Raw genomic sequence first — 16,880 nt, forward strand, 5'->3', positions numbered from 1 at the left:
GCAGCAAACCCCCCTCTCCCCCTGCTGTGCATTCTCCCTGCGTCCTGGAGATGGAAACCTCCCTACCGAGCCTCGCTCTGCCAACCCAAACTGGACTGGGTGCCTGAGCACCTGTGCTGGACAGCGCCCCCTGGGTCCCAATCCAGTTTGCTTGGAGTGCTCCCCGCAAATGAGTACCGGCTGCCAGGTTCAAAACAAACCCACCCCCAACTCACATGTGTGTCTGCGGTTCCATAAGATGCCGGGAAGAGATGCAAACAGTTCCCAGTGTTGCTTTTTCAAGAAAATGTCAGATCTAAAACATTCAACCACATTCTCCCGCCGACTCAACACGCCTGTAGTTTTTAGTGAGGCACCTTGAGAAATGGCATAATCCTTTCGGTTGAGAATATGGTGTTTGGGGATCAACACAGAGTATTTTGGTGGCCGGGCCCGGGAGGGGGCGGGGAAGGGGCCCTTAGAGCCAAAGATTGGAGTGCAGGGCCTGGGCAGTGCTGCTCAACTACACGCGTGTTGACTGTAGAAGAGACTGAGAAGAGAGGACGTGGGTGAGCAACCACACACCCAGAACCACAGTCTCCATGGTGAAGGAGGGTGCTGAGTGCGGGGTGGGGAGGGGAGATAGAGCTAGAAAACCCCCGCCTTGAGGCATGACCAGGGTCAGCCAGACTAAGGACTCGGCTGTCCTCCAAACCTATTTGGTTAAATATTTGCTCATCACTTATTTAGAGGCGAGGAGGAATGCTCCGTGGAGAAAGGCAGAGAGAGAACGCAGCTGGTGGCAGACAGCCCGCATGGCCAATGGTCCCAAACAACTTAGCGCTGGCCCACACGGCTCTCCTTCTTGCAGAAGGAAAACACCCTACAGTCCAATGGACCTGCCCCTTAAGAGGCAGTTAGCCAACTTGAGCAGGACTCTTGAGACTCACTCCAAGAGCACTATCATTCTGGAAACAGAGTTGACCCCCTTTGCTCTCTCCCTAAGGATGTTTCAGAGTTCACTGTTGTTAGCTGCTCCAAGCATGATCTCCCTCTGCCTAGAGACCAGTTTAGGATGGCCAGAGGCTCCCGTGGAATGATCTGGAAAAGAGCACCCTCTTCCATTTGGGATATCTGTGTCCAATCCCTCTGACCTGGTGTGTATAAGCTACAGGGAGGGTCAGCATTGACCCTGGTCTATGTCCTCCTGACCGAAACTCTGCACCGTCAAGAGGGCACCACTACCATTTCCGCAAGGCTTCAGGACTCTCGGGTCTCAGCCAGTCTCCCCCACACCCAGGAGATGAAATGCAGGGACCTGGCGAGGGGAGGCTCAGGGGGGGACGTGTTTCTGCAAAAGGAGAGGTTAATATAGTTAGAACTTGGATTTTTGCATTTCTTGACTTATTGAGAGAACCCTACTCAGCAGTACATTGTCATCATTTCATATGGGAGTCATTTACACACACACACGCACACACACACGCACACACGCACGCACACGCACGCACACACACACGCACACACTGATAGCTTTCTGTCTTGGTTACGGGGAGAGAAAGCGAGACAAAACAGAATATTGCCTCTCACTGGTGCGTGTCAGAGAAAACTCAACAAGAACGCGTGCGTTGAAGCGGAGCTTTCCCTGGTCGAGGCCCTGCCATTGGAACCCGTTACTCAGGCAGAACTCGGCACCTCGTTTGACCTCACAGCTGTGGGGAAATGAGCCGACGAAACTCCACAGGGTGATTAAGGATGTTTGTTTCTCAGCGTTTCGCTGGGCTGGGGGCAATACGAGGGAAACGGCTTTGAGACAGTACTTTTCCAAGCGTCCCTCTTCCTGCGGAGGCTCTGGGTAGCAGGTACACCTGTCTCAGAGGCATTACTTGATGTATTCACAGAGAAGTGAATGTACTGAGGTGTCCCAGGGAAAAAACAGTAAAACCTGCTGTGAGAGAACAGGGTACCTGCCCCGCCATGGGACCAAACCAATCTCCATAAACAGATGAGTTTTTAATTCCCGTCTGAATTTAATTAATTAGCTCATGGGTTCCCTCCCTCGTGGTTCATACAGAGGTTGAATGTCTAGAATGGGTTCTACTGTGGCTTTGATTCTTATTCCTAACATCCAGGAGCAAAATGTGGGGAGATTTCAATTTTAAACACTGTACGCTCACACTTTTTCTTCTCTGCATGAACTTTCATACTATCCAGACATGTCCACCTGTGCATACAGTGGGTTCAAGGACAAGCTGACCTCTGCTGGGTGAGTGTGAGTGTGGGACCGTGAAGAGAGGGACAGGGTCTGGGAGACAGAGGGATCCAAAACAGCCTGGGAATCAGTTGTGGGGAGCCTTTACATCAGTGGTTCTCAACCTGTGGGTCGCGACCCCTTTGGCGGTCGAACGACCCTTTCACAGGGGTCGCCTAAGACCATCCTGCATATCAGATATGTACATTATGATTCATAACAGTAGCAACATGACAGTTATGAAGTAGCAACGAAAATAATTTTATGGTTGGGTCATAACATTAGAAACTATATTTAAAGGGCCAGAAGGCCAAAACCGGTTTGGCTCAGTGGATAGAGCATCGGCCTGCGGACTGAAAGGTCCCAGGTTCAATTCCGGTCAAGGGCATGTACCTGGGTTGCTGGCACATCCCATGTAGGAGATGTGCAGGAGGCAGCTAATCGATGTTTCTCTCTCATCGATGTTTCTAACTCTCTGTCTCTCTCCCTTCCTCTCTGTAAAAAAATCAATGAAATATATTTAAAAAATAAAAATAAAGGGCCAGAAGGTTGAGAACCACTGCTTTACATGAATCATCCAAGGTCACAGGTGTGTAACATTACACAGTTCCTTTCAGGGGCCATTCCCCTTTTTGGTTAATTCTCTCCTGAGGATGTTTTTTCCATTGATTTTTAGAGACAGTGGAAGGAAGGTGGGGGGAAAGGGGAGAGGGAGAGAGAGAGAGAGAGAGAGAGAGAGAGAGAGAGAGAGATTGTTGTGAGAGGGACACATCAATTGGTTGCCCTCCCGCACATGTCCTGAGCCAGGCAGGGATAAAATCTGCAACCCAGGCACACGCCTTTGACCAAGAATTGAACCCATGACCCTTCAGTGTGCAGGGCCCAAACTCTCTCCCCTGAGCACACCATCCAGGGCAGGGGCCATTCCTATTTTTGGTCCATTGGCCTGTCCTCTGGGCCCGGACCTTGTAGCTGGGGAAATGTTGGTGTCTTATCCTATTTTCCCCCTCCTCATGAAGTTGGGTTATTGTGTTTTCTCATAGCTCCTTTCCCTTTTGGTCTCTACATGGGAATGAGGAACATACTACAGACTTCGGCTTAGATCAGCGCGGGAGGTAGGTTCTCCCCGAATCTTATCATCTCACCCATTCCATCAGACCCAGCTGTGTCTGCTTCTCCTGCCTCACTCCCCCGGACCACCCTCTCTGCCTGTGCGCCATATTGCATGTCTGGCTCTTCACCCCAAATCTTGGTCAGAACCCTGCCTCACAGATCCCTTGGACTCAAGAAAACTCCGTAAGCTGCCCTGGTAATGAACTCCAAGACACGTTGTCCTACTATTGAGGCCCTACATTAATAGTGAATGGTGATAGGAGGCAGATTGGAGGAGAGAGAGGTGTCTAAGTGCCGTTCACCGATATTCACACCCAGAGAGGGTCAAGGCCACTGGGAACTTGGAGACCCTCTGGCTTAGCCACTGGGTTTCACAGGAAAGGTAACTGAAGACCACAGAGCTGAGAGACTGACCCAATTCCTAACAGCTCACAGGCCCCTAGGCGGCCCCATGTCTGGGCTCCGGGCTCAGTGCCCCTCTGTCACTCAGAGCTGCCTCTATCGCCATTGGCCATTTTGCTGCCCACACCTGAGGCTTAAGGAGGGTCCTCCTTCCATGTCTGCCAGAAGCAGAGCAGGCATAACCGTCTACTCCGATCTCCCAACTTCGAGGCTAGTCTATCAGCTGTGTGACTCTTCGAAGCTGAATGAAAGCCCCCGCAAGGCAGGGAATTGGGAGGGGTCTCCATCAGCATCACCAGGGCAGGACGTAGCCCCCTGAACCTCCCGTGTCATTGTCCTGGGGGTCCAAGAATGCCAGCAAGCCCTCACACTCAGAAGCCTGGCTTTGTTTTTCTTCAGACGTGTACCTGCTGATTAATTAATTGCAAAAAGCTACTGGAGCACACACACAATCATATCCGGTGTTAGTCATCCCTGGACGGGGAGGAGGGAATCATGTTAATTTGGGCAGTTTCTATTCTGTTCAGGTCTCCGGAGCCCCGCACCGTGGCCCATGGGCATGAGTGCATGAGCTCACGGTTTAATTGGGTTAGACATGAAATGAATGCTTTTTCCTCCACAGGAGAAAGAGGGCCGCCCCACACCAAGACTAGCAATTAAAACTGCAAGAACACACTTGGCAGGAGTGTCAACAGCGAGGCACGCAGCATGTGGAGAGGAACAGAGGCTCTCACCTCCAGAAGGGGCCAGAAAGGCTGAGAGAAGGCAATTCTCCATGTTGACAGGCGCGGGGTGGGGATGAGAGGGATGTACAACCATCTAGACCAGGGGTGGGGAACCATTTTTCTGCCAAGGGCCATTGGGATATTTATAACATCATTTGTGAGGCATACAAATGATCAACTTAAAAAATTAGACTGTCGCCGAAACCGGTTTGGCTCAGTGGATAGAGCGTCAGCCTGCGGACTGAAAGGTCCCAGGTTCGATTCCGGTCAAGGGCATGTACCTGGGTTGCGGGCACATCTCCAGTAGGAGATGTGCAAGAGGCAGCTGGTCGATGTTTCTCTCTCATCGATGTTTCTGACTCTCTATCTCTCTCCCTTCTTCTCTGTAAAAAATCAATAAAATATATTAAAAAAAATTAGCCTGTTATATTTGGTCAAGCAATTAACCAACTCACCCCTAATGCCTGGGCAGGGCCAGACCCAATGATTTCACGGGCCCTGTATGGCCCTCGGTGGGATGCTCCCCACCTCTGAGCTAGATAATCTTGAAGACACGCATGTGAGAGAAAGGAGAGACTAGATTATGCTGCCCTCGCGTGCTTTTGAAAGAAACTTCTAGAACGAATGACTAGTTACTTGAAATGGTTCTACAGCTCCTTACATCTAAATTTTGTGATGGCCCATGGAACGCAGACCTGGGCTCACCAGCCCACGGGTGCTGATGGAGTGACGCCCTCCCTCAAAGTGTCCCCATTTTACTTCGGCAATTTCCCAAATGGTGGTCTGATGTGTGTCCTCCACCCCGTGTCAATTGCAGCTACCAAGCTTCGCTGCTGGTGCCGCTGGCTCTTCGATGTCAGCATCATCTCTAGAAGCTTCCATGGCTGCAGGCCCCTAGGCAACGGTGGGAGAATTTCTTGCCCAGAATCTCAAAAGGTTCCTAAGAAACAATTCTGACTTCAGGTCCTTATCGTTCCAGCTCTACATGGTCAGACCCAGACCAAGGGCCATGGGAGCAATTCAATGAGTCAGCCTTTATTGATGACCTACAGCGTGCCTGGTACTTTTGTACAGTCGGGGAGACAGTAATGAATACCGACTTGGTCTCTGCCTTGATCACTGTCCTCCTCTTTCTCTTCCTCTGTCCCTCGCTCTCAATCCCCCAAAACTGATGATGCCACCTTTCTTGTTGCAAATCACATGTTCCCAGGGATATTGATAAATAATAAAGAACTCGAAAGAAGGCGGTGTTGGGAAGAAAGGAGTTACTGTAGTAACGGTAACGAAACTTCAGCTAGGCCAGCCATGATGCCCCATGCATCTGAAAAATCCACACAGACAATCACATTCTATGCAACCAGTCAATGCTAACTCCATTTGCCTGCTAGTGTTAGTATGTGGATGGACGGAAGGAGTTTAGAAAAAGTCTAATAATTGCCGTGAATATTTTAGTTTTGTATATTTACAAAATGTGGTATGTTTTAGCAAAATATGCCTCCTCTTCCCACATGAACTTATTAATTCAGAACATATTTAATTAGGCACCTACTATATGCCAAAGACTAGTCCAGTCAATCGAGAGGTAGCAAAGGGCAAGATGGACAAAAATGCCTGCCCCTTGAGAGTCTACATCATATGATTCAGTCAATATAAACTATCAATTAAAATCAATAGGATGCTAGTTAAATGTGTTTAGGAGAAAAACAGAATGAGAAGAGGCACAGGGAATATTGAGGGGGACTGGCAGGTAATCAGGGAAGTCTTCCCGGAGAAGGTGGCATTTGACCCCAGAAGGTAACAAGGGAGCAAGCCATGCAGATATGTGAAGAAGAGAGACCCGGGCTTTCAGAACAGCTATTGCAAAGCCCCTGAGTTGAAAGGTTCCTGAAATAGTCATGAAAATGCAAGAAAGCAGTGTGGTCTGGGAGCAGAGTGAGCGAGGGCAGAGCCCTGGGGGACAAGGCCAGAGACACACAGGAGCCAGATCTGGCAGGGCCTTGTGGACTCTTGGAAAAACCTTGGCATTGACTCTCATTGCAGGGTTGGAGCAGAGAGTAACATGACGTGCCTTGTTTTACCAGGATACGCCTAGCCCCTCCTTGGGGAATAGATTGCGGGGGGCAAGGGTCAAAGCGGGTCTAACGAGCAGAGTTGAAATAATTGAGGTGGAGGCGATGAGCAGCAGGGGAAGTGGTCCTGGTCTGGTCTTTCATAATTCCAAACACTGCTTTCATCACACAGCATTATAATAGTTTGTCTGGCAACATAAAAGTTAGTTTTTCTGATGATGAAATGAACTAATATGTGTAAAGTGCAAAAATGGCCCCTGGCACATGGCCAGCATGTGATTAAGGCCAACTATTGCTTATTTTCTATATTTCCTACAGAGCTATTTTGAAGAAGGATTTGCTACAGCTAATAACCAAAGCTGTGCATCCACACTCATAACTGGTTAAAACGAAAATAAAAACCAGAAATCACGTATAGGAGGAAAGGATATAATTGGACCAGAAATCAGATAATTATTATAATTAAGCACTAATTCAATTTTGGTGCTTCCTGATAGCCAAGATGAAGAGAAAAAAAAAAATCCCATGTTTTATAAATTCTGCCCAGAAAGAGGCAACGGTGACTTTTAAGAGACCTAGGATTGTTATTGCCATGAAATGTCCACGGGTTCCTGATATAAAGGACTGATTATGAGTCTACAATGTCCTCAGAGCAATAAAGCAGGTAATACAGAGACATTCTTTGTCAGGCTGTTTCTTTCCCTGATTCACCACGGAATTATTAAATAATAACTCAGTGAAGCCACTGGGGAGACAGCATGGTGTAGTGGAAAGAGGGCTAGATACGTTCTTAAAGGAGCTGAGCCCGAGGCCCATTGTACCTGCCTGAGCTTCAGCATATGTAGCCTTTCTTAACCTTAGTTTCAACATCTGTAAAATGGGCCTATACTCAGTCCTTCTCTGCCCAAAGGGCAAAATTGTTGTGAGGAGCAAATGGGATGATCCAGTTAAATGGCCCCTTCACTCATTCAGTCAACAAATATTACCTAAGGGACCCCTCTGTGCCGGTCACTCCTCTAAGTGCTGAGTGAAAAAGAACCAAGTCTAGGCCCACCCTCATGAAGCGTCTGCTCTAGCAGGGGAAGACAAACTTAAAAACCACATTCACTAAAGTGATCATGAGGGGGATGAGGAAAATTAAAGGAGGGTGAGGGGATAAGAGAAACGAGGTAAGGTGACCCTGGCTGCCCCTGTGAAATGTCACTCCCCATCTGCACTCTTGACTGCATTTATTCATTGTTTCAATAAACATTTACAGAACGACTCCCTGTGCTGGAGTCCGGGCAGTCAGTTCAATAAATAACATCTCTTGTTCAATTAACCCGCTCGCATCTCCTAAGTGGCCATCTGGTCGACCAGCAGCATGCATGGGTGGGACTTCTGTCTAGCGGGGGTGAAGGGCAAAGGTCAAACGGTCCTCAATCTTACTCAAATTGGCAAATCCAGCCTCTTCTTCCTCTGCCTCCTTCCATCCATGCATTAGTTTGTTGGGACTGACAACCAGATACCACACCCCGGGGAAAGGCCTCAAAGCTGGGTGTCGTGCCCAGGCAGCTTGAACAGTTGCTCAACGTGAATTTAAAACAAACGGAAAAAACTTCCCAGCCAATCAACCTGTGGCTGCCGACGATGAAACGATAACCCAACACATCCCTTAGAGCTGAAGAGTTATCTCATCAGAGGCAGCGTATTCACCCCTCTCTGATGAAGAGGACATGTGTATATATTATAGCACCAGCCCATACTAGAGAAATGATACGAGGAGATCCAAAACATCTAAGATTGAATTCTTACATACTAGAAGCTTATGATCTAACCGTCAGTAGTAACCCATATCCATTCATCCATACAATTCGAGGGGTTTTGACTCCTGCTATGAATGGTAAAGAATGCCAAGGAGGGACTTATACCTGTGTGAGCTGGTCAGGCAAAGCTGCTCGGAGGAAATGGCCTTGGAGGATGCATGGGAATAAGAGAGAGAGAGAGAGAGAGAGAGAGAGAGAGAGAGAGTGAGAGACTCTGCCAAGCTGTGAAAACACAGGGATGGTGGCAGAATGGCTTGGCCGGAGTAAGAAGTGGGCTGTTATGGAGCAAACTGTGCCCCTTCAAATGTTACATGTTGAAGCCTTAGTCCCCAGTACTTGCTTAGAAAGAGGGCTTTTAAGAGCTGATGAAGTTAAAATGAGGCCATTAGGGTGGGCCCTGAGCCAACCTGACTGGTGTTCTTATAAGAAAGGGAAATTTGGAAATACAAACAGCCATTCTTACTAGGAGGGAGCTTTCCGATGAGCCTGGAAGGGCCTCCTTCCTCGGTGGCCCTGGGCTGTGGACGCAGGGCCCAGCCTGAGCCTTGGGGTCCTTATGCCCAGAGCACAGCCGCTATGGAAATCGGAAGGGAGGGAGGACCTTCCGTGGCTGTCGGCTGGGGGGCTCTCTCTTAGACCAGCTCATTCTCCCCGCTCAGAGCCCATGTTCACCTCCCAGTCCTGGGTGAGCGAGCTTTCGACAGTGCTCAGTATGCATGGCATGTGCCACAGGCTGCAGAGGGCGTTAACACGGCAAATGCCACTGTTTGTTTCCCCATGTCGTGTTCAGGGACGAGGAACGAGATTTTGTCCAGCTGCTGGGATCTGAGCAGGAGCCGATCCGCATAGCCTTGGGCGATGGGGCTGGTCCAGACTTGCGATTCTTCAGCTGGTGAATTTCCAGTGCAAGACAGGGGCTTGCCCACCCTCCCCAGCCTGGCAGACAGAGCAAGCGCTTATTCATTATGGGCTGGGGAGGGGCGGGGACATCCCTCGCACGGGGCCTCCACCCTCAGCAGAGCTGCGGATGGTGCAGGAGGCAGGGGAACTGGGGATCTCATTTTTCATCAGGGTTCCTGTGGCTGAGGCCTGTTGTCAGGTTACCTGTCGGTGCAGCGGATTCTAGCCGGGGGTTACAGGGTCCGAATGACCTCCTTTTATTCAGTCCCCTCAGATTCTGCCGGCGATTATGTCTTAAAGATGAGCTTGGAATAACCTGAAAGTCGTTCTTGTTCCCAACAAGCCAAGGAGAAGCAGAGCCAGGTTAGGGGACCTGGTGGCATATCAGACACGAGAGGAGAGACCCAGCAGCGGCCACTGGGAAGAGTCCCTGACTGCTGGGCAGATCTGCAGTCGAGCTGGTGTTGCTGTAAAAATCCAACAGGCATCGGCTGACCTTCGGGGGTTGCCACCCTGGTGCTAGTGATCCCAGCCAGGGGTGGACTCCAGGGAAGGTCCACAGCCCCAGGATCCTGGAAGCCAAAGTATTGCTTTAATCATCCAAGAGAGGGCCTAGGAAAGGCAGGCTGGTCTCCCTGTCAGCATCTATTCATGGAGCCCAGAGCCCAGCCAGGGGAGACTCCAGGGATGGGGCTAGAGTCCATCCTACAGCAGCCTCATCCATTCGTTAAGTGTGTATTCACTTAAGTATATATTCGAACAACGAAGTGTTTAAGTGGCCGCTGCTTCTGCAGGACGCCTGTGTAACGCAGCACGCGTAGTGTGGGAGCGGGCAAGCCCCAGGGTCACACTGTCTGGGTTCGAAGCCTGATTAGTTGTGTGTCCAGGGGAAATCACTTTGCCTCAGTTGACTCGTCAATAAAATGGGTTTTTTTTCTGCCTCAGAGGGTTTTCAGGAGGAGAAACCAAAGCAATCTGTGTCCAGTGGCTCGCATAATGTTGGGCATGTCCTAAGCACCCACAAACGGTAGCTGTTATCGTCATTTCAGAAGGAGACACAGAGACCTGGAAGTCTTGGATCCTGACCTTGAGACGGATGTGCTTGTACCTGTGTGCACAGCTGGCAGCCTGGCACCGACTGGGGTTGTCTAATTCTGCGGTGAGTGAGCTTTCCTTGCGAACTTGCCTCTAATCTCCCTGAACGGAAGGCTGCTGCTGGGGACTTGGCCGTGAACTGGATCTAGTGGCTTCCCGCTCAGTCCTAGCGGGCAGTGGCTTCCCAGGCACCTTGCAACATTTGTTTTCTGCCCTTTCCTACACTTTTTACTAAAACCTCCCCCTCTTCTTCAGCCTGAGACAAAATCAAAATGCATCCCCTGAGGCTGAGGCTGGAAATAGCCCGACGCTGCTGTCGAAAACAAATTTCCGTGTGGATGGCACTTCTTGCCGAATGATCCTCCTTTACCACGGGCCTCGGAGCAGAGATTAATGAGCCAATTTGGCTCTTTAGAGCTCATCTGTCTGGGCCAAATTACTATAGGAAATCCTGCATATAATTTGTTTGTGTGATCATTAATTCACCTCATCACAGATTCCTTACAAGCCACGGCACTGGAGAGAAATTATTAACCAACTCATTATGTTTAAGGTGCAGGTCTTAAAAAAACAAACAAACAAACAAAGTCCACCAGCCAATAATTCATCTGCGTTACTGAGAACCAATCACTGTTCTAAACGTGATACACACAGGAGCCCGTTTCATTCTCACATCCACCCTATGAGATCGGTGCTGTTATGATCCCATCTTACAGATGAAGAAATTGAGGCCCAGAGAGGGCAGGAATCTCGCCCACAGTCAATACACGGTAGAACCAGGATTCAAATCCTGGTAGTTTGGCTCCAGAGTGGAGGCCTTAGCTTCCTAGTTCCTCATTCACTGGGTGTATATTGCGAAGCCCCTTGGTGCCAGGCACGGTGCTGGGTCCACCGTTTCAAAGAAGAACAGGATGGGGACCCTCCCTTTCAGGGGCTCAGAGTGTGGCGTGGGAATCAGACGTATAAACAAATGGAGCTTAGATTTGAACCCAAACATTCCGGTCCAGGGGGGCCACAGAAAGGGGATGAAGGGAAGGGTGTCCAGGAAAACTGAGAAAAGCCAGACCAGGCCTGCCTCCAGATTCCTTAGCGTCATCTCCTTTCTTCTACAAAACACTCCCCGGCTCCCCATGCCTGTCCACTCTAAAACCAGACGTCAGAGATCTAGCGGGCCCTTCCCTGGCCTGAGCCCCACAGTATCCTTCGGTCTCAAAGGCTGTTTGACGCCCTGGACGTGCTATTCCCTCCAGAGGGGTCTGTGTTTTCTTCTGGGCTCTTCTTTCCCCTTAAGGTTAACATCCTCTCCTCTTGTTCTGGAGACCCCAGGTTACGGAGATGTGGCCGGCAACTCCCAACAGATCCGCTGGAGAAGGGGAAGAAGGGGGCGTCACCCTGGTGGCTGATGGCACCCGGACAGCACCACCCTCTGCCCTCAGAGAATGACATGAGGTCAGGTCACACTCATGGGTGTCCCTTCGACTTCTCAGGAGGCTGCTTGGCCCTTCCCTCAGCCACCCGCCCGGGGAGTAGATTGCTTCAAGAAGAACCCTCTTTCTCATCCTGGGAGGTGCCAATGGAGATCCTCACTCTGCCCAGGCTTCCCCCTTGAGCCATGACACCAGACCTAGAAGGGGTGTGGCTCACATCTCGGGGTGGATAGCCAAAAAGGAGGGGTTGGAGGGTGAGAAATGATCTCTAGAGACTCTGGGGAACCTGAAGTTACCCATCGAGGAACCCAGGCCCTAGGACTGCTTTCTATTCCTCTCGCTGAGCTCCAGGCCAGTTAATTTCAGTCCCGATTAGCCCTTCATTAAGGAGCTCACAGCAGGAGGCAGGAACGGGTGGTGAGGTTCAATGGGGGGGGACGGGGGGAGGGAGACATCTGTAATATTTTCAACAATAAAGATAAAGTTAAAAAAGGAAAAGAAAACAGAAATATAAAGAAGCTCACAGCAGCTGTCCCTCTAAGGCCAGCCAATCGTTGGCTTTAGTCCTGTTCTCTGGTGAGTCCTCCAGAGTCCAACCTTCTGTGTGAACACTGACCTAGACATCTCACTGTCCAACTAAACCCAACAAGTTTAGCCCCCAACATGGAAAACAAACCAATTCTCTCCCATTTCTGGTAGTCAATGCGGTGATGGACCTCAGAACCTGAGAGGTACCTTCAGAACCACTGTGTGTCCTAAACATCTCAATTTCTTCACACCAGACCTTTTCTCCCCACCCCCACCCTACCCAGTTGTCATGTGACTCCCCTCTTAGAAAGTACTTGGCGGCTCCTCTGTTCTTGGACACGCCCAGCCTCTCCCAATGGCTTGCAAGGCGCCCACAGTCTGCCTCCCACCTGGTGGCCCCCTGGTGGCCGCTCTGGGCTTGAGGCCATATATTCCCCGTCTTCTCTCTGTCATTCATTCCCCCTGGAGTCCCTTCCAGCTGAGATGACCAGGGCTGACTGCTGCAGGAAAGTCTAGTGGGCGGGAGGGAACAGTCACGGAAGACAACAGGAAGGACACAGGCGGCTCCTGCCCTTCAGGGCCTATCTGCTCACCTTGTCTGTCCAGATGGCTCGCAGGCGGCGTGTTCAACCCCCATCCCATCTTTCCTTGTTCATATTAGCACAGTGCTGGGTGAGCTCTTTATCAAGTCCTGACAGGTCCGTGCCAACCAGGGAGGCTGAGCACATCCATCACTGCGGCCGGGACGTGCCCTGGCCTGGGAAGACTGCGCCTACCACTTGTCATTTCCCAGCAGCTCCCCTACCCTCGCACCTGGCCTCGCATAATTAAAAACGCTAACTTCTGTGACCTTCAGGAGCCGCCTGGAAAAGGCTCACCTGGCCAAGCCCAGCTCGAGGTGGCCATGGGTTCCGAGGTTTTGCCAGAGCCAGATGTCCTGGGAGAAGGTGAACCAGAGACCCCGCATCGCCACCCTCCTTTATTTCTTTTTAGATATATTTTTATTGATTTCAGAGAGGAAGGGAGAGGGAGAGAGAGATAGAAACATCAATGATGAGAGAGAATCATTGATCAGCTGCCTCCTGCGCGCCCCCTACTGGGGATCGAGTCTGCAACCTGGCATATGCCCTTGACCGGAATCGAACACAAGACCCTTCAGTCTGCAGGCTGATGCTCTATCCACTGAGCCAAACTGGCTAGGGCCACCCTTCTTACTTTATAGACCAGTAGAGTGAGGCTGCAGACGGTGGGGAGGGCACCAGCTCTAGAGCTTCTATGGTGGAACGTAAGGGTAACACTTTCATCGATTAAACTGCACAGAAGGCACTTTAAAAACTTGGCTTGTTCATTGGGTGATGTGTGGGGCTGGTGGAGATAACGGGAGTCAGGCAACACCTGACACCTACCTTTCAGTGCCCTTCCCCTGCTCTGCCCTGTCCCACAGGGACCAACCCTGAAAATGACTTTCCCAGGCCCGTGTCCTCTGGCTGCCAAGGGAATGAGAGGCACTGGCCGGAGACTGGAGGCCATGAGAACTGGGAGGTCAAGTGCTTCTCCCCGGTTGCTGTTCTGAGCAGCATCTCAAGGACAGTCTGCATCTCCGATGACCCCGACCTCCACGGGGCACCCCCTGCCTTAGTTCCAGCTCCCACAGGGTGGTCTTGCCCCAGGACAAGTCAACAGCAGCTCTCCCTCTCCGTCCAGCCTCGGGCTGGTGAGATGTCCCTATAGTTGCTCATTTTGGAGTTTCTTCACCCTCCTGTTCGCTCTTTTAGTTCTCCAATCACCTCTAACCCTCCCCCGCCCCAGCTCTCTCTACTACACTTTGGGGCATGGATGCCTTTTCCCCAGGACTTTCTCTCCTGACCCAGACAAGGACTGGACGGCAGCCATGCAGTGAGAACAAGAACGGGGCTCAGTCCATCGCTGGAGCAGCAGTCAGCATGCTCCGCCTGGCACACACCTCTGTGAGAGAGGCGAGGCCTCATGAATACAAGGGTTTCTAGTGCTGGTTGTGGTGTCATTGTGTTGGGTTTGGGGGAGGGGAGTGAGGGGAGCGTCCCCCTCAGGCAGCAGTTTCCTGAGGCTGATATTCGAACAAGTTTGTGCTTCCTGCGTCCTTGCTGGCTAGCCCAGGGGCAGGGACCAGGCCACACTTTCCCTCCGAACCAGAACTTGTATCCCATCGGGAGGGCAGCAATGGCGCCCCAAGACGCACACATGGCCAAGGAGTCCTGTCCCGTCTTTTCTTCTTTGTGTTATTTCCCTGCCTTAGCCAACCCTCCCAGATCCTTAAGAAAGCCAGTTTTGTGTAGTTCAAACAGGATGAAGTCAGACATATCTGCGTTTAAATCCTGATGTATTAGCTGTGATCTGGGGCCAGTCAATAAAAAACAACAACAACAACAAAAAAAAAAACACCAAAAAGACCCCTCTCTGTGCCTCAGTTTCTCCATCTACAAAACCAGAATTAAGATACCTACTTCCTACAGTTGTGAAGATGATAAGAAATAGCATCACCAAAGCACCTAGCATGCTGCCTGGTGCGCTGACACCTTCCGCCCACTGTGGAAGGTGTCATCACCTTTGTTCTCTGTAGCACCCAGAGCAGCACCTGGGGGCTGGCCTGCGAGCAATGCTGTGGGTTGAATTCAAGCAACATTTTCCTCATGTCATTGTCCCCTCCATGTTCGCAACTGTAAGCTCCTTTTAAAAGTATCATCACTTAGCTTCGTGCTACTACTAATTGTCACCTTCAGATGGGGTCATTTACGCTGTTTCTTCTTACACAAGCTCGCCCAGCTGGTGTGGCTCAGTGGTTGAGCATCGACCTATGAACCAGGAGGTCAGGGTACGGAGCCCTGGTTGCAGGCTCAATCCCCAGTGTGGAGGGGTGCAGGAAGCAGCTGCTCGAGATTCTCCCTCATCACTGATGTTCTATCTCTCTCCCCCTTGGTCTCTGAAATCAATAAAAATATATTTTAAAAAAATAATACAAGTTCCATGTAAAAATATAAAAGCCAGCAAGAAGAACATAAACAGTCCAGTCATCCTGCCCACCCAGACACAGCCAATGCTGACGCCTCTCCACTAGCTTTCCAATGCCAATGCAGTTGGTAAGTATGTGTGTGCCTGGGAGGAAAGAGCATCTTCAGAGAAGGCACAGATGTTGGAACAGAAAAGTGAAGCAAGCCCGCGCTCCACGCCCGTGACAATAACCAGTGCCTTCTCCTCAGACCCCGCAGAGCGGGAGTCTTGCTGGAAATGCTTTTAACTCTCTGGTGCCACAACCTTTCTTTCAACCAAATAGGAAAATTGGGTCTTCACTTGTTTGTTTGGCCGTGATAGCGTGATAGCGATCTCCCTCAGCACACCATGCCCTCCTTCTTCCTCGGGCGAGTGTTCATTAAGGACACGGAGCACAGAGCTCCAGGGGTGACCTGCAGAGGGCTGAGAACAAGCAGGGCCTCGATACCAGGCTCATGGGTTTGAACTTGACCCTGGCGGCGGCCACGGAGAGTCATTGCATTGTTTGCAGAAGGGGAGTGTCATGACCAGGTCTGCATTTTAGAAAGATGGTTCTGGAAGCAGCGTGGAGAGCAGATCGGGAGACGGTAAGGCTGAGGCAGGGAGGCCACTGGGGAGTCTGTCATAGACACTGGGACAAGGGAATGGGAGTGGGGCCTGCCGTGGGGGGAGATTACGTGGCGGGGAGACAAGGGGAGGGGATGGAGCAGGAGCTCCCTGGACTTGGGCACTGTTCGGATAGATAAGGTCAGGGAGAGAAGGAAATCAGAGCCACGCCAGAACTCCAGCGTGGGGATGCGTCCTTGGATAGCCATTCTCTGGAGTAGGATCAGGAAAAGAAACCGTGGCGTGGGAAGGAATGACGCTGAGTCTGAGGGACTTGCTGGCTATATGGGTCCACCCCTCTGGAGACAGACGTGAGCTGGAGATGTAGACTGGCCACGTAGGAGTGATTCCCAGGAAAGTCAGTGGTGAGACACAGACATTTCATGTGGGGCCAAAGACGTCGTCTCAGAAGGATCACCCAGATACAGGAGAAAACCCCAGAGAGAGTAATATTCGGATGTGCAGGAAAGAGAGAATCGCCAGCTTGTGGGAGGGAGGGAGGTCATATTAGACAATAACTAATGCATTAAAAGTTTCATCCAATCAAAATGCATGGGCTGGATTTAGCAACAGGGTCATGGGTGGCTGTGGTGAGAACCGTTTCGGGGAGTGATGGGGTGGGAGCCAGATTGTCGTGTGCTGAGCCAAGGGGGCAGCCGTGGGAGGTGAGGAAATGAAGATAAATGCAGACAACATTTCACAGGTTTGGCTTCAAAGGGGAGAAAAGAAATGGGTGGCAGCTAAAGCCGGACCTATGGTTGGAGGAGGATTTACTTGTTTAAAGCAGGTTGAAATGGAGAGAAAGAGAGAGAGAGAGAGAGAGAGAGAGAGAGAGAGAGAGAGAATATGAAAGGTAATTCTTCCAAAATGCTTTCATATTTATGCATTTATATACCCTTACAGTCCACTTAGGAGACTATTAGCCTTTTAAAAAAATTTACAGGGGGAAAAAA

At 50.6% G+C, this 16,880-nt stretch overlaps 1 protein-coding gene across 1 annotated transcript in view; it reads right to left on the reverse strand.

Annotated features, from left to right (window-relative positions):
* Window positions 1–13,261, reverse strand: part of LOC102763308 (potassium voltage-gated channel subfamily A member 3) — a 53,311-nt gene extending 40,050 nt beyond the window's left edge. Inside the window, exon 1 of the mRNA XM_015563525.1 lies at window positions 13,173–13,261. Coding sequence (XP_015419011.1) covers window positions 13,173–13,261 — 89 coding nt within the window. The remainder of the gene's footprint in view (window positions 1–13,172) is intronic.
* Window positions 13,262–16,880: the final 3,619 nt, after the last annotated feature.

Source organism: Myotis davidii, unplaced genomic scaffold (assembly GCF_000327345.1).
Source record: "Myotis davidii unplaced genomic scaffold, ASM32734v1 scaffold217, whole genome shotgun sequence".
NCBI classification, from domain to species: Eukaryota; Metazoa; Chordata; class Mammalia; order Chiroptera; family Vespertilionidae; genus Myotis; species Myotis davidii.